This window comes from Oncorhynchus tshawytscha, linkage group LG18, assembly GCF_018296145.1.
Source record: "Oncorhynchus tshawytscha isolate Ot180627B linkage group LG18, Otsh_v2.0, whole genome shotgun sequence".
NCBI lineage: Eukaryota > Metazoa > Chordata > Actinopteri > Salmoniformes > Salmonidae > Oncorhynchus > Oncorhynchus tshawytscha.
The window spans coordinates 31,177,894-31,199,658 of NC_056446.1; the positions used below are offsets into that span (position 1 = coordinate 31,177,894).

General features: G+C 40.6%; 1 protein-coding gene across 2 annotated transcripts; it reads left to right on the forward strand.

The window, feature by feature from the left end:
• The first annotated feature begins 217 nt into the window (after nucleotides 1-217).
• On the forward strand, nucleotides 218-21,607 carry tdrd6 (tudor domain containing 6). 2 transcript variants are annotated; one of them, XM_042300942.1, is made up of 18 exons: nucleotides 218-617; nucleotides 7,696-7,743; nucleotides 7,977-13,956; nucleotides 14,174-14,301; nucleotides 14,433-14,513; nucleotides 14,652-14,697; nucleotides 14,833-14,900; nucleotides 15,163-15,217; nucleotides 15,449-15,531; nucleotides 15,619-15,688; nucleotides 15,796-15,875; nucleotides 15,969-16,017; nucleotides 16,096-16,172; nucleotides 18,311-18,344; nucleotides 18,467-18,543; nucleotides 19,178-19,229; nucleotides 20,037-20,097; nucleotides 20,901-21,607. In XM_042300942.1, exons 3-17 carry the CDS (start codon nucleotides 8,058-8,060, stop codon nucleotides 20,072-20,074), a joined length of 6,837 nt encoding a protein of 2,278 aa, XP_042156876.1. In that variant the 5' UTR covers nucleotides 218-617; nucleotides 7,696-7,743; nucleotides 7,977-8,057; the 3' UTR covers nucleotides 20,075-20,097; nucleotides 20,901-21,607. The 2 variants fall into 2 exon arrangements, with proteins under 2 accessions (XP_042156876.1, XP_024234231.1); XM_024378463.2 differs by lacking the exon at nucleotides 20,037-20,097 and having other exon boundaries at nucleotides 221-617.
• Nucleotides 21,608-21,765: the final 158 nt, after the last annotated feature.

Here is a 21,765-nt window from a genome sequence, read left to right on the forward strand (position 1 = left end):
GCCTTTCATTATATGTCATTATAAGTAACCCAGGTTTTCCATCCAACAGCATTCATATATTTTTTTACATGATTTTTGTAGGTTTGTGTAGGGCATATGCCCTTTCTCAATGTGCAGGCATGGAAAGCTAAATATACGGATGATAATAAAGCTCTTTATATGTGATTTGATGATACCATTAGTCCAACTCCTGTTGAGTGGGGTGGAGACGAAAACAGAAGCCAAGTGCAACATTTTTTTTGCTGTTGCATTGTTTTTCATCCGGTCACTCACTCCACTTACTGCAAAAGAAGCTAGCTAGTTGCAAACAACAGCGGCATCTTCAAAGCATCGTATTACTTTTTCTGCATGCAAATTTCCAACAGATTCAAATGTAACTGTAGCCTATTGATAAGCAGATCGCATCAAATATTTTATTTAACTTGCACAATAATACTAGCTTCCGAACGTTGATGACGTGAGTAACGTTAATATTCATTTTGAGAACGAGAAGTCTCCCGCCATGGCGCGACGCCGCTAACGAGGTAATTGAGGGAAGTTTTGAAAGTGCTTGTTCTGCCCTTTTTGAAGAAACGTCGTTGATCAGCGCTAGAAGGACAACTATTTGCAAAGCAAGGGTGAGCAGCAAGCTACTACTGAGAATTATTTTGACGTGGATGATGAATCCTAAATTCATCTAGTTAAAGTTAGTTAGCCAATTTATTTTGACTTCAGCTTGCCTTTCTTTAGCTAATGTCTCCTGCACGCTGCTCCGGCTAGCTTGGTTGCATTTTAGCCAAACAAACGTTAGCAAACTAGCTACTATAGTTATTGTACATTCGTCGTTTGTGTGGATTGTCAGCTAATACATGACATTTTAACTGTGAAATTGTATAGTTAACGGGTTTTTACTGAATATGGTTTGTTCATAGATCGCTATTGAGATGGTTACCCAGCTAAGTTGGCTATCCCAACTGTTTCGACAGGCAGTTGCATTGGCCATGTGCTGTAATTCTTTCTGGTCTGTAGTTAGCTAGCTAACGTTAGTAGTTAGAGCGTCGCCTTTCAGGGTTGGTGTTTTTAAAACTGTATACCACATGTTACTGCACGATAAACACATTTGACCGACAACTGTTGTTGTGATTGTGAACCCATAATAGCTCAAAGACATGTCAACTTGGTGGAGTCGAATAAGAATACTAACCATTACCGTTTTAACCCACATGGTGGCAGTAACGTCAAAGTTGATAGTGACTTTATGGGAAGAAATAACTGGACTGACAGATTGATGGTATCATAACATTTCTTTGGTTGGCTACAACTATTTTGACTATGTACAAAGTTGTTTAGAAGAGATGCCTTTTGTATCATTTGCCTGCTATGTTACATTATTTAAATGTCTGTAAAATAGGCCTAAATGAGAGGTTTGCTCATTGGAAGGGTTATTATCGATTGTGTATGATGTTCCTAGTCCTAGATAGTAGGCTAATGGGAATTATTTGAAAAGATTGCCTATGGAACATAATTACACATTTGTAGACTGCAAATTGATTGCAACAAGCCCAAAAATGTAAAACATTTGACTACAGCTATAATAATTTCAAACCTTGCTTACATTTAAGATCACATACACTGAGTATACAAAACATTAGGAACACCTTCCTAATATGGGGTTGCACCCACTTTTGCCCTCAGAACAGCCTCAGTTCATCGGGGCATGGACTCTTCAAAAGCGTTCCACAGGGATGCATGCTCATGTTCACTCCATTGCTTCCCAAGTCAAGTTGGCTGGTGGAACATTCTTGATGCACACAGGAAACTGTTGAGGGTGAAAAACCCAGCTGCGTTTCAGTTCTTGACACACTCAAATCGGTGCACCTGGCAGCTATATATATATATATTTATTTATTTATTTATTTATTTAGCCCAGAACTTGGGAGGCAAAATAAAATTAACCAGGGAACCCTGCTCTGTCTAGTACACCCAATAGGACACGTTTAATGGCTTCTTTGTCATTTCACAGGTTCTTTTTCCTTGTAAGATCAACTGGTCAGTGTAACATTGCGGGTGAAGACTGCACAAGGTCATGCCAATACAATACATTAATGTTGAATGTTCATATCTCCTGTGTGATTGAGGTTGAAGTAAGAATTGCAGTAAAAATAGCTTAGGCCTACTTAACACAAATCTTGCTGGATGTTGAATTCCCTTGATATGCAAATCTTATTTTACATTGGTGCATAATCAATTTATATATTGTCACGTCCATATTTATTGGCACTCTTGATAAAGATGAGCAAAAAGACTAATACAATTACTAGCTATATTGTATGCTCAGTATTTTTTTTACATATATATAAAAATGTAACCTTTTAACTAGGCAAGTCAGTTAAGAACACATTCTTATTTACCATGATGGCCAAACCCGGACGATGCTGGGCCAATTGAGCGCCGCCCTATGGGACTCCCAATCATGGCCGGATGGGAGTTAAATGGGGAAGTTATATTGTGTAATAATACAATTGCCAAGAGAAAGCGATTTTGTTTAACAAGTAAAACAAATCTAAAAAAGATAGGGGTCAAAATGATTGGCACCCTGTTTTCAATACTCTAGCACCCTCCCCTAACGACACTTGAGCCTTTTCCTCAAATGTTTTGAGATTGGAGAACACATTGGGAGGGATCATAGACCGTTCCTCCATAGAGAATCCTTCCAGATCCTTGATATCATTCGTCTGCACTTATGGACTGCCCTCTTCAATTCAAACCACAGGTTTTCAATGGGCTTCAAGTCCAGAGACTGTATTTAACTATATCTTTCTGGATATTGATTAGTGCTCTGGGTTATTGTCTTGCTGAAAGATTCACTTGCAGCCAAGTGTTTGCCTCCTGGCAGAGGCAACCAGGTTTTTGGCTAAGCTGTCCTGATATTTAGTACAATTCATGATGCCGTTGACCTTAACAAGGGCACAACAGTGGTGGGTTTGGCGTCGAAAAACAGAAGCATATGCAGAAAAGTACCTCATACCTACGGTAACATATGGGGGTGTACCTTTGATGTTATGGAGCTATTTTGCTTCCACTGGTCCTTGGGCTCTTGTTAAGGTCAAAGGCATCATGAAGTTTACTTTACCCAGGACAAGGTGAGGTATTGAAAACGGGTACCAATTTTTATTCCCCGAACCATTGTGCAGTGCCCTAATGTAAACCAGGCACCACCTTGGCAAAATTCAGATTGGACTATTCATATTCAATTGACAGTTTTTTTTACTAACTGAGATCCCGCTAATGGGATTGATATGACAACAGCCAGTGACAGTGCAGGGCGCCAAATTCAAACAGAAATCTCATAATTAAAATTCCTCAAAGATACAAGTATCTTATACCATTTTAAAGATAATCTTGTTGTTAATCCCACCACAGTGTCCGATTTTAAAAAGCCTTTACAGCGAAAGCACCACAAACGATTGTTAGGTCACCGCCAAGTCACGGAAAAACAGACATTTTTCCAGCCAAAGAGAGGAGTCACAAAAGCATAAATAGAGATAAAATTAATGACTAACCTTGGATGATCTTCATCAGATGACACTCATAGGACTTCATGTTACACAATACATGTATGTTGTGTTCGATAAAGTGCATATTTATATCCAAAAATCAAATTTTACATTGGTGTGTTTTGGAACTACTGAACATAACATGCAGTGATTTTGCAGAGAGCCACATCAATTTACAGAAATACTCATAATAAACATTGAAAAGAGATACAACTATTATACATGGAACTTTAGATAAACTTCTCCTTCATGCAACCGCTGTGTCAGATTTCAGAAAAACTTTGCGGAAAAAGCACACCATGCAATAATCTGAGTACGGCGCTCCGAGACCAAAACAGCCAAAGAGAGAGATGCCATGTTGTGGAGTCAACAGAAGTCAGAAATAGCATTATAGATATTCACTTACCTTTGGTCTTCATCAGAATGCACTCCCAGGTATCCCAGTTCCACAAATGTTTTATTAGTTTGATAAAGTTCATAATTTATGTCCAAATACCTCCTTTTGTTAGCCCGTTCAGCCCTGTAATCTAAATTCATGACGCACGAGCAGACAAAGTAAAAAAGTTCTGTTACAGTCCGTAGAAACATGTCAAACGAAGTATAGAATCAATCTTTAGGATGTTTTTAACATAAATCTTAAATAATGTTCCAACCGGAGAATTCCTTTGTCTGTAGAAATGCAATGGAACGCAAGGTAACTATCACGTGAACGCGCGAGACCGCGCTCATGGCTGCTCATCAGCCCATTTTCTCAGGTTTCTGCCTGCCATATGAGTTCTGTTATACTCACAGACATCATTCAAACAGTTTTAGAAGCTTCAGAGTGTTTTCTATCCAAATATACTATAATATTCATATCTTAGCTTCTGGGACTAAGTAGCAGGCAGTTTACTCTGGGCACCTTATTCATCCAAGCTACTCAATACTGCACCCAGCCATAAGAAGTTAAATGATCAGTCGGTGTATTGAGTAGTTTTAGATGAGAACTGATTTAGTTCTTGTTAAACAGCTGTAAAGATCAATTTGATACATGGTGCAATATTCATTCAACCTGGTAAGGAGCGATCAATAACACTGTTCCTTTTATGCATTCTACTAGTTAATACATGTTTTGATTAATGTAGGCTACTCAACAGTTTTATCTGGGCATTCCTAATGCGATAGAACATGCTCGGACTCAAATCAACTCGGCTATGATTAAAATATGTATTCCCTCAGTACATGAAGTTATTTTCAACCTTTCCTTCAACACCAATTACTGGTTTTGATTAGAGGTCGACCGATTAATCGGAATGGCAGATTTTAATTAGGGCCGATTTCAAGTTTTCGTAACAATCGGTAATCGGCATTTTTGGATGCCGATTATATTGCAATCCACTAGGAGACTGTGTGGCAGGCTGACCACCTGTTATGCGAGTGCAGACAGCAAGGAGCCATGGTAAGTTGCTAGCTAGCATTAAACTTATCTTAAAAAAAACAATCTTAACATAACTAGTGATTGATATTTCTAGTTTAACTAGCTTGTCCTGCGTTGCATATAATCAATGCGGTGCCTGAAATTGTGTCACTTCTCTTGCGTTCTGTGTAAGCAGAGTCGGGGTATATGCAGCAGTTTGGGTCGCCTGGCTCGACGCGAACTGTGTGAAGACCATTTCTTCTTAACAAAGACCGTAATTAATTTTCCATAATTTTCCATAATTATGACATAGCATTGAATGTTGTGCAATGTAACAGCAAAATTCAGACTTAGGGTTGCCACCCGTTCGATAAAATACACAATGGTTCCGTATTTCACTGAAAGAATAAACATTTTGTTTTCGAAATGATAATTTCCGGATTTTACCATATTAACTTCTTGGTGACGAGGCAGTATTTTCACGTCCGGATGAAATGCATGCCCAAATTCAACTGCCTGCTACTCATCCCCAGAAGATAATATATGCATATTATTAGTAGATTTGGATAGAACACACCACTGAAGTTTTTAAAACTGTTTGAATCATGTCTGTGAGTATAACAGAACTTATTTAGCAGGAGAAACTCAGAGGACAAACATTCAGATTTTTCAAATTTTAATTTCACTCTATTCAATGGCTTTTAATTGAGAATCCAGATTTCTAAGGGACCTTCTTGCAGTTCCTACCGCTTCCACTGGATGTCACCAGTCTTTAGAAATTGGTTGAGGTTTTTCCTTTATGAAATGAAGAAGTACGGCCATCTTGAACGAGGGTCACTTGAAGTGTACTGTTAGATAGAGGCACGTGACCAGAAAGCTAACTACAGTTTGTTTTCCTCCTGTATTGAACACAGATCATCCGTCTTCAATTTTATTGATTATTTACGTAAAAAAATACCTAAAGTTGTATTACAAAAGTAGTTTAAAATGCTTTGGCAAAGTTTACAGGTAACTTTTGAGATATCTTGTAGTCACGTTGCGCAAGTTGGAACCGGGATTTTTCTGGATCAAATGCACCAAATAAATGGACATTTTGGATATATATCGACGGAATTAATCGAACAAAAGGACAATTTGTGATGTTTATGGGACATATTGGAGTGCCAACAAAAGAAGCTTGTCAAAGGTAAGGCATGAATTATATTTTTATTTCTACGTTTTGTCGTGCCTGCAGGGTTGAAAGATGCTTTCTCTCTTTGTTTACGGAGGTGCTACCCTCAGATAATAGCATGTTTTGCTTTTGATGAAAAGCCTTTTTGAAATCTGACATGTTGGCTCTTCACAACAAGAGTAGCTTTAATTTGGTATCTTACATGTGTGATTTCATGAAAGTTTGATTTTTATAGTAATTTATTTGAATTTGGCGCTCTGCATTTTCACTGGCTTTTGGCCAGGTGGGACGCTAGTCCCACATATCCCAGAGAGGTTAATGACATAAACTCGTATTTCTGTGTGTTTATTATATTATAATTAAGTCTATGATTTGATATTTGATAGAGCAGTCTGACTGAGCGGTGGTAGGCAGCAGCAGGCTCCTAAGCATTCATTCAAACCGCCCTTTCCTGCGTGTCAGCAGCTTTTCGCAATGCTTGAAGCACAGCGCTGTTTGACTTCAAGCCTATAAACTCCCGAGATTAAGGTTGGCAATACTAAAGTGCCTATAAGAACTTCCAATAGTCAAAGGTATATGAAATACAAATGTTATAGAACCTAAAACTTTTTACCTGGGAATGTTGAAGACTCATGTTAAAAGGAACCACCAGCTTTCATATGTTCTCATCTTCTGAGCAAGGAACTTCAACGTTAGCTTTTTTACATGGCACATCTTGCACATTTACTTTCTTCTCCAACACTGTTTTTGCATTATTTAAATCAAATTGAAAGTTTCATTATATTTGAGACTAAATTCATTTTATTTATGTATTAAGTTAAAATAAGTGTATATTGTTCATTCAGTTTTGTAATTGACATTATTACAAATATATATATATAACAAATCGTCAGATTAATCGGTATCGGCTTTTTTTGGTCCTCCAATAATTGGTTTTGCCGTTGGAAAATCATAGTCGGTTGACCTCTAGTTTTGATTGAATTGTACAATCAAACTTAAAGGAGAAGTTGGCTTTTTACAACCAAACCTCTATCGTTAGTGTAAATGGCATGTTATTGAAGGTTCCAGACATGTTTTTTTTTGCCATTTCACTTGTTTTAGAGAATCTTACCTCAACCAGCAAGTCAGCTGATAGCTTAGTGGTAAGAGCGTTGGGCCAGAAATTCGAATGGTCGCCAGTTTGAATCCCTGAGCCGACAAGGTGCAAGATTTGTCGGTGCCCTAATTGGTTTAGGATTGCCATTGATAATGGCAGATCCTGGCTGCGACCCCACTCTCCGAGGATGTCTATGGGGGAGTTGGGATATGCATAAACACATTTCCAAATCATAGATGCCTGTAATGCACACGTGTACATTTGTGAAATACGACAAATATAAGCACCCACCTTTATCATTATAATGATAAAGTCCTTATCCTGGTTGTGCAGTACAGGGGCTCTGAAACATACAAATACTTCCTTTTAGAAACTGAAAGCTCTCATTATAGTGATGAAGGTCTTTAGACATATGAATTTGTCATTCCGAACTTTATCCGCAATGTTTTATTCGATTTTATGCGACTCAATCTGCATTTGTTCATGTTTTTTTCAGAGCCCTGTGCAGCACAACAAGGATGACGAAGTGACTAGCCGGGTTGGGGTAAGTTTCTCAAAAACAAGTTAAATCGCAAAAAAAAGTGTCTGGATCCTTCATACCATTTACATAGTTTCGATTTGGTAAAAGGTTTTAAAAAATATATTAAAAAAGCTATTTTCTCCTTCAATGTGCCCAACAACTTATTTGCTGAGTATTTTTTATTTTATTGTTATCAAAGTTTCTCAATGGCACTGTGTCCAAAATACAGAATTTAATCTACTGACTTCTTTTCTTAGACTCATTGGACCTTGACATTTAGGATTTGTTGGATGGACATTGATAGTTGATGGAAGACAGAATACTTTGACAACGTCAAAATGTGTTCAATCCCTGGGCTCCCAACACCAGGTTCAAACGTTTCAGTTCTCATAACAAGGGTGAACTGCAATCCCCAATGTGATATTGTGGAGCTATGGGGCAATTTTGATCAAGAGCGAAAAATTGCCTATCAACGCCTGCGAAAAGACATTCAGTTTCCCAGAGAAATCTTTCGTGAGTTGGAGGGAAATCCTGGAGATGTGTGCCTGGTTCAGATATATGAAACTTGGTATAGGGTACGCATAGTCTCAAGAAATGGCTCAAGTTACAATGTGTTCCTAATTGACGAAGGGCGAATGCTTGGTGTCACCACTAGCATGTTGGCTTGGGGTCAGAAAGAGTTTTTCCACCTACCCCCTGAGGTAGAATTCTGTGTTCTCTCCAATGTGTTGCCCGTGTCACCTGAGAACAGGTGGTCTCCAGTGGCCTTAGAATTTCTGAAATCCCTCTGCGGAAAGACGGTTGATGCATGTGTCCAGGACATCTTGGTACCCCATAGAACGTTCCTCCTGGATGTGCCCTGCGTATCTAGACAGATGCACGAAATGGGGTTTGCTAAGAAGCTGAGCACCGATAAGTTCAAGCTCTACGTTTCAAAGTCATTGCAGAGTGGGGCTTCAAACTCTACAGAATATCCACAGAAGTCCTCCGTGAGAAATGACCCACTAGAGACCCGTGAGCAAATTGAGAAGCAGCAGCACTACATGTATCCAGAGCTGCAAACGGAAACCGTAGAGACGGTCATTGTCACGGAGGTAACCAACCCACTGCGCGTCTTCTGTCAGTTGAAGGTGTTTTCTCAAGAGTTGAAGAAACTAACGGAGCAGATTACACAACACTATGAAGGCCGAGTGGAAACGGGCATCACCAGACCCGAAACGTTGGGTTCCCCATGTGCCTCAAGAGCAAGTGACGGAAGATGGTATCGGTCTATGTTACAACATGTCTTTCCAGCCAATAATGTGGTTGAAGTGCTCCATGTCGACTATGGGAAGAAACAGTTTGTCCAAGCGGAGAACATCAGACCACTGGCCACAGAGTTCTTCAGAATGCCTGTTGTCACATATGTCTGCTCCCTCCACGGCGTCATCGACAAAGGCGTTGGATGGACGGCTGCCCAGATTGAATATCTGAAATCCCTACTTCTGAACAGGACTGTGATCGCCAAGTTCGAGTACCAGAGTCTGTCAGAGGGGGTCCACTACGTAACACTCTATGGGAATGAAAACACAAACATCAACAAACTGTTTGGCACAAAGGAGAGATGTTTGCTGGACTCTGAGAAGGTGCATGGAGATTATGCTGTTCGCAACAACTGTGCAAGTCCTCCACATCCAGATGGAATCAAATTTCAGGAAACTGCACCACCAAACTCTGGTGATCCCATGGAAATTAAGGCTAAATATCCTGCCGAAGATCTCCCTCTGAATTCTTCACATGTGGCAGTTGTACAACATGTGGAGAACCCTTCAGAATTCTGGATTCATACACAGATGTATGCAGATGCATTTAATCAAATGATGAATGATCTTGCTGATTTGTACAGCAACCCAGTCAGTGCAGGAGTTATCGAATGTCCAAAAGTTGGCCTTTATTGTGCTGCCAGATCACAAGATAACTCTTTTTACAGGGCGACTGTGTCTGAAGTCACTGGGAACAAGGCCAGGGTCTTCTTTTTTGACTATGGAAACACAGAGTTGATTGACTGGTTCAATCTAGGAGTCCTTCCTGACAAGTTTAAAGAGTTGCCAGCACTTGCACTGAAGTGTAGGCTGGCCGGTATTAGACCAAAAGAGGAGAAATGGAGCCGAAATGCTACAGACTTCTTCACAAAATCAATCGCAGACAAGATCCTGGATGTACACGTAACTGCAAAGTCTCATGGTGCTTACATTGTTCAACTGATGGACTCATCTGCACATGGAGAGCGAGATGTCAGTAAGCTGCTTTGCAGTGCTGGCTATGCAGAGAAGGGTGACACAAGTAAGACCCCTCACAAGGCCTCTTTAAGGCCAATCATCGCCCCCACAACACAGAACCCACGTGCCATTCCTTATGATGTGTTCAAGGCAAGTGTTGGCCCTCAAGGATTGTCCACCAGCGATTCCACTGTCAAAGAGTCCAGAACTGCCTTCAAGGAATACCTGTTTCCAATAGGAAGTTCAGTTGAAGCCAATGTGTCTTACATTGATAGTCCAAATGACTTTTGGTGCCAACTAGCACAAAATTCTAATCATCTAAAATGGCTCATGCAAGACATACAGCAGCACTATGCTGACACTGAGTTTGGGCAACCTGTGGAACCTGCCTGTGTTGCCCGCCACCCAGACAACGGAATGTGGTACAGAGCCCTGGTTATTCAGAAGCATGCAACACTGCACGTTGATGTGCTGTTCATAGACTATGGTCAGACAAAGACAGTCTCACTGCAAGACTTGCGCCGCATAGATCCCAACTTCATGCAACTTAAAGGTCAAGCCTTTCGTTGCAGCTTGTACAACCTTATCCTTCCTACTTCTCACACCACTGAATGGCCTGAAGATGCCATTAGACAGTTCCACGACTTTGTGGACACTGCAGCATCCGACCACAGGGTCTTGAAGTGCACCATATATGCTGTCATGTACAATGCCCAGAAAGTGGTATTCAATGTGGTGGATCTGGAAACACCCTTTCAGAGTGTCTGCAACTTGATGGTTCAGAAAGGACTGGCAAACCGTGCACCTGCCAAAAAAGTCCCTTCCTCCCCTTTCCGGTTGGACACCTACTACTATTCCACTCACAACATCAAAACGGGGAGTGAAGAAGAGGTCAGTGTGACAAGTGTGAAAAATGTCAATCACTTCTACTGCCAGCTGAAAAGGAATGCAGATACAGTTAAAGGACTTGCAGAGACCATCAACACGCTTTGTCGCCAGTTGGAGATCACCAACTGTCCCCAAACTTTTGGAACTGTGTGCTTTGCGAAATACACGGACGGAGAGTGGTACAGAGGGCAGATCAAGTCTAGAAATCCAACAATCCTGGTGCACTTTGTGGATTATGGCGACACATTGGAAGTAATAAAATCAGATCTGCTTCCCATTCCCATTGAGGCCAGTGAGATCATGTCTGTGCCTGTACAAGCTGTCCAGTGTGGGCTTTCTGATATCCCTGGAGAGGTTACAAGTGAGGTGAACGGCTGGTTTGAGACCAGTATGACTGACCGGAACTTCAGGGCTCTTGTGGTGGCAAAAGACCCTGGGGGCAAGTTGCTGGTGGAGCTCTATGACAGGAAAATGCAAGTGAATGCAAAGATAAAGGAGAAGTTCAATCTTGAGATGCACAGAGAGGAGCAAGTGGTACACCGAAGCAGGAGACCACATGATGGAACCAGCAGCCACACATCAGCTCTTGAGGCCAAACCTCTGTCTACAACTAAAGAGGTGTTACAAAAAACAGACGAGGACACCCAAAAGTTTGAGAAACTCCCTCGAGCACCCTACACAACATATCAAAAACGGGTACCTCTGAGGAGACCTAATGAGCGAGTTTGTTCAGAGGCCAGGAAACAACCAGAAAAACCAATTCCTCAGGTGGAAACTAAAGGCCCACAAGCGCCAAAGCCATCCCTCAGTGAACCACAAAAGGAGATTGAAGTCCCCAAAGCAAAGGTGAAAGTTCTTCCAAAACTCTCAGACCTGCCCTCAAAATCCATAAATCCAGGCATGGTAGCCGATGTCTTTGTCTCACATTGCAATAGTCCACAGAGTTTCTTTGTACAGTTGATCAAGGAGGAAGACGACATTTATTCCATTGTGGAGAAACTCAATGTTGAACAGTCAACTGCTGCAACCATTTACACTAAGGACTTGAGTCAAGGAGACTTGGTCAATGCAGAGTTTCCAGATGATTCGTCATGGTACCGTGCAGTTGTAAGTGAAATACTGGGAAACGAAACAGCTCTTGTTGAGTTCATAGACTTTGGAAATACAGCAACAGTTTCAGTCTCCAAGATATGTCAACTTGACAAACACTTCCTTGAAATTCCCAGGTTCAGTATTCACTGCTTCCTAAGTGGAGTGACAACTGTCGGAAACCAAGCAGAACTGAATCCGGAAGTTGTGTCCAACTTCAAAGAGAAAGTTGGTTTAAACGGTAACAAACGGTTAGGGTGCATGTTCATGAAACAGTCTGGATCTTTTTGGGAGGTTGGCCTAGTGCACGGCAGCAAAGCAATCACATGCAACATATCTCCCAGCAGCGCAACAGCCTCGTCTGATGTGATACATGAGACATCAGAAGGCTCCAACCGAGAGGCAGAAGAGCCCCAACAAAGTCCTTCTGCTAGAAGTGTGCCACCAGAGATGAGCACTTTGGTCGACGTTAAGACTGCTCGTTATAGTAAGCCTGACATTTCAGAGGGACAGACCGTAGAAGTCTATGCCTCTACTATAAATGGGCCTCAGTCCTTTTGGTGTCAATCTGCTGAATCAGACAAACTTGATAAGATCACTGAAGTTGTTGCAGACGCTGGCAATGCTGTGGCATCAACGTTAATTGACACTGAAACCCTGTGCACTGGAAGCCCTTGCATTGCTCTATTTGTGGACGATGAACAGTGGTATCGTGCAGAAGTCCTAAGGAAAGATGGAGATGCCCTATCCATTCTCTTTGTGGACTATGGAAATGAGTCTACAGTCAATCTGAAAGCTGTGAGGCCAATGCCAACTGTGCTCATTGACACTCCCCCACAGGCGTTCCAGTGTCAGCTTGAAGGGTTTGATTATTCACAAGGATCCTGGCATGACACTGCTGCTGACCAGTTATCAGAACTCATAAAAGACAAACTTCTACACCTGACAGTTATGAGAGTATCCAGTCAAAAGCGGGGTGGGATCACATGTTTTCTCAAGGTGAAATGCGAGAAAGAAATGATAAATGACACTATGAAGCTGTACTGGAAGAGCTCTGTTGACAAAGAAACGTCTGAAGATGAAGACAAGTCCGATCCTACAGGAGTTGCAATGTCAGGCGACACGCCTTCATTGGTAGGTGAATTTAAGTTGGTTGAGGAAGCGGCAGCCGTGCCCAACTCAAGTCCCGAAGAGCCATATAAAAAAGTCAGAGAGCATGACACAGACTATGCTTTGGCCCATAGTGAAACTCATGAGTTAGTGGATGAGGACAAATGCACAGACATTTCTGATGAGCAACAGGACAACTCCGTACTCACCCAAGCAACAGATGAAGGTCATGCAGAGGATGTGGATCTGATAAGTTTCCAAGTAGATGCAGACTGTTTTGATCACCTTGGTAACACCGAGTCAATTGACGATGACAAAGAGGAAGAAAAACAGTCTTACACAAATGAGATCCAAGAATCCATGACCGCCATACAGGGTCTGAGTGTAAAGACACCCAACGAAGGGATAGAGACTAAGTACATTCCAATCATCATCTGTGAGGAACCAAGTGACGCAGGACTCGAATGTGTCTCAGAGAGTGGAGTCTCATGTGAGGCTCAAGTGGCAACCTCCCAAGGGAACAAAGACATCTTGGTTTCAAGGACTAAAAAGGACACATTGGAAGTAGACAAAGACGAAAGTGGGAGTGTATCAGTACTGGAAAAAGCCTTCAGTCTGGATGACTCAGAGTCACGTCTGTACTTCGACGAACACTTTGACCAGACTTCTCTTTCAATCATCTACCAAGGTCAAGACGACATCTATGAGGAAGTTTTCAAACTGTGTGCTGAGCCTGTCGTCGAGAGTGTAAAGTCAGAACATGCTGTCACAGAGGAGTCCGAGACCAAAGATGAGGAACTGGAGACCTTGGCTTTGGAGTTGGAGACCAAAAAAGAGGAATCTGGAATCAGAGATGAGGATGTCAACATCTCTGCTGTTGTAGCTGAGTCTGGTGAGTTCTACACGTTATTTACTATTTGAACTTTGCATTCTTTTCTGAGTACTATTTGAGTACTTATTACATTTTAAATTTGTCATTTGGCAGATACTCTTAACCAGAGCGACGTGCAGTAGAGTACATACATTTTTTTGTACTTTATGCTACGTATTACACTGGGTGTGTTAGTTTAATATTAAAAGGTTAAACTTTTTTTGTGTGTCTGTTTTAGAGTTTGGTAAACTTCAGAGAGTTGAGCCGACTGTTCCAGTTGGGTCATCATCCTGTGTCGTTTGGTCCTCTGCTAAGAAGAGTTGGTGTAAAGCAAAGATTTTGAAGATCTTTGAGGACTCCATAAAGGTAAGCAAGCTCCCCCACACGCTGTGTTTAAAAACGACCAACTGATGTGTGAGACGTATCGCTGCATATATTTGTATCTGAAATATAATCCTGAGCTGTTATCTGGAAAATATATATTTTTTAAACGCTAGGTTCTGCTGCTGGATCACGACACTGAAATGATAGTAGACCCACACAATATATTTGAGCCGTTGTCTTCAGAAACAGAAGAGGTTTGTAACAATGAATGTTTCTCCCTCCATCTTCACATGACAAAGATTTCCTATAGAGATAATGGCCTTTTTATAATTTACTTCATTGTGATGTTTGTTAATTTGAGCATCATATGTTTACACTTTGAACTTGACCAGAGCGATGACTTCGATACAGCGTCTTCGGATGCTGGGTCAGAACGTGGTAAGCATGTCTCAGATCTCTTTAAAGACGCAGCGTTTTCATATGACTCAAAGGATTCATCTTCATATAGAACACAGTGACGTGAAAGTTTCTTGCACTATTTTGGAGTCTTATCCCAGGTTTGCTAACATACAGATCATGAAGACACAGATGACAGTGACAACACCGTTGCAGGAGATGACCTGAACAAGGCTGCCTCAGAGGTAGGTGTAATTGTAAACTTTTTGTATTGATTCTATGCATTTTCTCTGTTTTTAAAATGGAGCCATTGTAAAATGTATTTTATAGGGCTTTCTGGTGTATCTCGACACTGAGATTGTAGATCCGTGCAAAAACGTTGTTGTAGTGTACAAAACCAGGGCGTGTTTTGTAACAAGATGTTAATACATTGGTTTTCCCATTTTTCCTCCCCATGAGAATGATTTCCTGTTACTCACAATTAAACTCCAGCATGCTCTATCGCAGGTCCAGGATGACTCTACTCTAGCTGATGTTTGTGCACCATTAGATGAATCTAGTGGTGAGTGGTATTTCATAATAGATCTGTAGATCATAGATTAAAACCTAATGCAGTACATGACACATCAGCAAAGATGGTATGATGTTGATTCTCAGTCTTAATTTATGCCGGTGTACTGAAGACACATGAAAGTGGAACATTGCTAGAGCCCATTTTGATCATTTGACAGGTTTAGCTAAATGCAAACAACCAAAAAAGTACTGTTTCTGAACATGATCAATGCCTTTGCAGATGTGATTTCAGAAGAGCTAGTTGATATTGAACCAGCAACTGATGTAGAAGTTGTATCCAGTGTTCCCACACAGGATAATAAGGTAAGAAGTTGGTTGTAATAAGTGACATTCACATTGTCGTCATAAAATGGAACTATGAATACTCTTAATATTCGGTTACATTTTTAGGATGATGACGTGCTAGAGGAAGACTCATGTCTTAGAGAAGTGACTTCATGTCCCATAGGAGACGGTTTAGGTATGTGATCACATCTGATTTGATTGGTGTCAGACAAATCCATACATGGACAAATGCACTCTTATTGTTTGTTGTTTTTAAATGATGAACGTAAGTATCCTTTACAGTTATATCCACAGATGATGGTGCTGAGATTAAGAAAGCAACCTATGCAGATGTTATATCAAGTGCTACCCCGCAGGAAAGGGTAAGCATATTTGTAGTGGTAGAGAGGAGTTGTTGCATTGTTTTTTTGTATCCACTTTGATTGGGACGCTTATGATATTCTGTTCATTTTTAGGATGACCTTCTAGGGGAATCAAAGTCTAGTCCTGATGAAGACTGTTTAGGTTTGTGATGACATTTTGTGGATTCAGGCTGTAGTATTTCTGTGTAGTTATTGATGCCAATGTAAATGCCTTTTGTAGTGTCCACTGAACAGAGAACTGATGCTCAAGAGGCAAATGTTGTGGAGGTTACATCCAGTGCTCCCACACAGGACAAGGTAACAGAACTCTTCAAATCGAATTCTATTTGTGATGTACATACTCTACAGAAGGTATAAAAGGTCCAGTGAAATGTTTGTGTGCTAGTGCCCTCATTGCAGTACAATTTGTTTTTATACACTGCTCAAAAAAATAAAGGGAACACTAAAATAACACATCCTAGATCTGAATGAATTAAATATTCTTATTAAATACTATTTTCTTTACATACAGTGCCTTGCGAAAGTATTCGGCCCCCTTGAACTTTGCGACCTTTTGCCACATTTCAGGCTTCAAACAAAGATAAAACTGTATTTTTTTGTGAAGAATCAACAACAAGTGGGACACAATCATGAAGTGGAACGACATTTATTGGATATTTCAAACTTTTTTAACAAATCAAAAACTGAAAAATTGGGCGTGCAAAATTATTCAGCCCCCTTAAGTTAATACTTTGTAGCGCCACCTTTTGCTGCGATTACAGCTGTAAGTCGCTTGGGGTATGTCTCTATCAGTTTTGCACATCGAGAGACTGAAATTTTTCCCATTCCTCCTTGCAAAACAGCTCGAGCTCAGTGAGGTTGGATGGAGAGCATTTGTGAACAGCAGTTTTCAGTTCTTTCCACAGATTCTCGATTGGATTCAGGTCTGGACTTTGACTTGGCCATTCTAACACCTGGATATGTTTATTTTTGAACCATTCCATTGTAGATTTTGCTTTATGTTTTGGATCATTGTCTTGTTGGAAGACAAATCTCCATCCCAGTCTCAGGTCTTTTGCAGACTCCATCAGGTTTTCTTCCAGAATGGTCCTGTATTTGGCTCCATCCATCTTCCCATCAATTTTAACCATCTTCCCTGTCCCTGCTGAAGAAAAGCAGGCCCAAACCATGATGCTGCCACCACCATGTTTGACAGTGGGGATGGTGTGTTCAGGGTGATGAGCTGTGTTGCTTTTACGCAAAACATAACATTTTGCATTGTTGCCAAAAAGTTCAATTTTGGTTTCATCTGACCAGAGCACCTTCTTCCACATGTTTGGTGTGTCTCCCAGGTGGCTTGTGGCAAACTTTAAACGACACTTTTTATGGATATCTTTAAGAAATGGCTTTCTTCTTGCCACTCTTCCATAAAGGCCAGATTTGTGCAATATACGACTGATTGTTGTCCTATGGACAGAGTCTCCCACCTAAGCTGTAGATCTCTGCAGTTCATCCAGAGTGATCATGGGCCTCTTGGCTGCATCTCTGATCAGTCTTCTCCTTGTATGAGCTGAAAGTTTAGAGGGACGGCCAGGTCTTCGTAGATTTGCAGTGGTCTGATACTCCTTCCATTTCAATATTATCGCTTGCACAGTGCTCCTTGGGATGTTTAAAGCTTGGGAAATCTTTTTGTATCCAAATCCGGCTTTAAACTTCTTCACAACAGTATCTCGGATCTGCCTGGTGTGTTCCCTGTTCTTCATGATGCTCTCTGCGCTTTTAACGGACCTCTGAGACTATCACAGTGCAGGTGCATTTAGACGGAGACTTGATTACACACAGGTGGATTGTATTTATCATCATTAGTCATTTAGGCCAACATTGGATCATTCAGAGATCCTCACTGAACTTCTGGAGAGAGTTTGTTGCACTGAAAGTAAAGGGGCTGAATAATTTTGCACGCCCAATTTTTCAGTTTTTGATTTGTTAAAAAAGTTTGAAATATCCAATAAATGTCGTTCCACTTCATGATTGTGTCCCACTTGTTGTTGATTCTTCACAAAAAAATACAGTTATCTTTGTTTGAAGCCTGAAATGTGGCAAAAGGTCGCAAAGTTCAAGGGGGCCGAATACTTTTGCAAGGCACTGTAGTTGAATGTGCTGACAACAAAATCACACAAAAATTATCAATGGAAATCAAATTTATCATCCCATGGAGGTCTGGATTTGGAGTCGCGCTCAAAATTAAAGTGGAAAACCACACTACAGGCTGATCCAACTTTGATGTAATGTCCTTAAAACAAGTCAAAATGAGGCTCAGTAGTGTGTGTGGCCTCTATATATATATATATATATATATACACACACAGCAAAAAAAGTTATTTGAGTTGTAGTAGAGGGGAATCTTAACATTTTCTGCAACAAACTTTCACTAATGTTATTCTGTGCCATTTTAGGATGATCTGCTCTGTCATGAAGAAGTCTGTTCAGGTATAAGATTTCTCTTCACACAACAGACTTCCAACACTAACTCAGACATTTTCTCAATTGAGGGATGACTGTTTGTGTTTAGTGACTTGTTGACGTGAATTGTCAGTGTAAATGTCTTTTAGATTATGCAGAACAGTTTGCTGAGATTGAAGAGGCGACCGATGTGGAAGTAGTATCCAGTGCTGCTACACAGGACAAGGTAACAGAACTGTTGAGTAACACTGGAGGGAGGGGTGCTTCTTCACAGTGAGTAGGTTAACATGCACACTAATATTTCAATATTAAACTGATTATGGCAGTAGCCAAATGATGAAATAGTCATGTAAACACCTTACTCTGCTTCTCGTAAGGTCGAAGTTGACATACGTTGATTAAAACACCTGGTTTTCTGAGCAATATTTAGAATTGTTAAAGCTTTAATCGGTGTTCCAGCTGTGTATTTGATCTGCGCATGTGTTAGCATCAGCCAAGTGAGCTTCCCGCTTTAGCGCGTGTAGAAGTGTGTTCGGAACAACAATTTATGCGTCTTAGTTTTCACATACAAACTGTCCAAACTCGGAGTCAAATATGCCTCCCAAAAATAACATGTTCACTGTGGTACATTTGTTTTGAGGAGTGATTCTTATAATTTATTTTTTCCTTTATCAGTGACATCAGGTAGCCTGATTCCATGTAAACAGGATTATTAGGGACATCGTTCTTCTTGAAAGCATGCTAACATTTTAATTAAACTATTATAATAATCTGACTATCCATAATCACATTTGTGTGCATGTAACTGCACTCATTGTCTGAACTTTGAATGACACTAATGATTTTCTATTCAATTTAAGAATGATGTGCAGCTTGAGCAAGAGATGTCTTTTCCTGGCGAAGACTCTGCAGGTATGTGTTCTTATCTTCGGGATCCATAGTTACTAGTTGGTCAATAATACTGTCTGATAAAACAGGCCAATGATGGAGGGATAACTTTAAAAAAAAAAATCATTTCTGACACTCATTTGGTATTTTATTAGGATCCCCATTAGCTGTTGCAGAAGCAGCAGCTACTCTTCGTGGGGTCCACACAAAACATGAAACATGACATAATACAGAACATTAATAGACAAGGACAGAACTACATCAATTTAAAAATGGCTCACACAGCCTACATGTCAATACATACACACAAACTAGTCTCGGTCAAATGGGGGAGAGGCGTTGTGCCGTGAGGGGTTGCTTTATCTGTTGTTTTTTGAAACCAGGTTTGCTGTTCATTTGAGCAATATGAGATGGGAGTTCCATGCAATAATGACTTTATATAATACTGTACACTTTATTGAATTTGTTCTGGATTTGGGGTCTGTGAAAAGACTCCTGGTGGGGTAAGTGTCTGTGTCAGAATTGTGTTTAAGTTGACTATGCTAACAATTTGGAATTTTAAAAACATTGTTTCTTATAAAGATAAGTGATGCAGTCAGTCTTTCCTCAACTCTTAGCAAAGAGAGACTGGTATGCATAGTATTGATATTAGCCCTCCGATTACAATGACGAGCAAGACATGCTCTGTTCTGGGCCAGCTGCAGCTTTAGGTCTTTCATTGCAGCACTCGACCACATGACACTACGATAATCAAGATAAGACAAAACTAGAGCCTGCGGGACTTGCTTTGTGGAGTGTCAATAAAGCAGAGCATCTCTTTATTGATTACAGACCTCTCCCCATCTTTACAGCCATTGAATCTCTTTTGACCATGGACTGTTTACAATCTAAGGTAACGCCAAGTAATTTAGTCTCTTCAACTTGTTCAACTGCCAAACCATTCATTACCAGATTCAGCTGAGGTCTAGAATTTAGGAAGTTATTTGTACCAAGTACAATGCTCTTATTTGAAGATGTTCAGGACCAGTTTATTACTGGCTACACATTTCAAAACAGAATGCAACTCTTAAGTGTTTCAGTGACTTCATTAGCTGTGATTGCTGAGAGTCCTTTCGGTGCCTTTTGGCAAACTCCAAGTGGGTTGTCGTGCCTTTTTTACTAAGTATTGGCTTTTGTTTGGCCACTACCATAAAGGCCTGATTGGTGGAGTGCTGCAGAGATGGTTGTCCTTCTGGAGGCTCTCCCATCTCCACAGAGGAACTCTAGAGCTCTGTCAGAGTGACCATTGGCTTCTTGATCACCTCCCTAACCAAGGCCCTTCTCCCCCGATTGCTCAGTTTGGTCGGGCGGCCAGCTCTAAGAGTCTTGGGGGTTTCAAACTTCCTGTTTAAAAATTGAGGCCACTGTGTTCTTGGGGACTTTCAATGTTACAGAATTGTTTTGGTACCCTTCCCCAGGTCTTGGAGCTCTATGGACAATTCCTTTGACCTCATGGCTTGGATTTTGCTCTGACATTGCACTGTCAACTGTGTCAACACACACTCTTTGTTTATTGCCAATGGCAGGTCATTAGTGAAAAGAATAGAGGGCCTAGAGCTCATTGATATGATAAACCATTCGTAACCAGGAAAAACAGGATATTTGTATTTCTGATTTTCTCATCACATCTCTCTGCCCTCACCTTTCTCCATACAGAAGTTGGGATGTCACAGGTGACTCATCTCTCCCTGAGAGTGGAGGAGAACTCCGATGACGACGTCATCTTTGTCAGAGATTCGGACCACCCAGGAACAAAGCCAGTCCAGTGACTAGTGTGTTGTTGTGAAGGCACACATTCAGTTCTGTTGTAATCTGGGATGTTAAATCAATCTGTTCAGTGGCATTTTGTATGCATTCTGTGTCCAGTTTATTTGGTAATTTGCGTTGCTTCTTTATTTAGCTGTAAGCATCCATCTTTACCTCATTTGGCTCAAGATCAGAAATACCCCAGAGGGTATACTATAAAGCATGTTCAACGAGTTAGCCAGAACTTTGATAAGCATCCAGAAATGGCTATTGATTTTCTGGAATATAAAAGTGAAATTTAGATGTTTTAGTTGGCTGAATCAGACTATGCCTATTAGTTAGCTAACTCGTAATCCTGCCTTGTAGTATATTACTCTCTATGTCAATTTTTCTAAACTTGGTAATCTTTGAAATATGTTTCATCAGTATTCTAAACGGAACTCCTTTCAGCCTAGTGTATTTATGGAACACTGCACAATTGATCTGTTTAGTTTGAGTAATTTTGCCCAAGTTCTATATATTTCCATATTCAAATATTGGATGGTTGTTCCTGTAAAGAAAGGTGCAGTGTTCTGAATTTTTTGTTTTGTTTACACAATACATAATCTTGCACTTCCTTCCACGCGTCGTTCTTTGTCCTACCAGCAGCTATGATTGTTTTTAATCTTGCAACAGCACCACTACTACAATGTCCTCAGCAGTCGTGTCAATGCTGTTTGCATTATTTGATGACATTCCAGAACATTACTACAGAGATGGTTCATCTTCACATAGG

Excerpts from the sequence above, each read along its gene's own strand:
- tdrd6 (XM_024378463.2), top strand. The coding sequence starts at position 8,058 with ATGTGTTCAATCCCTGGGCTCCCAACACCAGGTTCAAACGTTTCAGTT. Across the intron at positions 16,018-16,095 it reads TCCTGATGAAGACTGTTTAG|TGTCCACTGAACAGAGAACT; the intron begins GTTTGTGATGAC and ends TGCCTTTTGTAG. Across the intron at positions 18,345-18,466 it reads TCATGAAGAAGTCTGTTCAG|ATTATGCAGAACAGTTTGCT; the intron begins GTATAAGATTTC and ends AATGTCTTTTAG.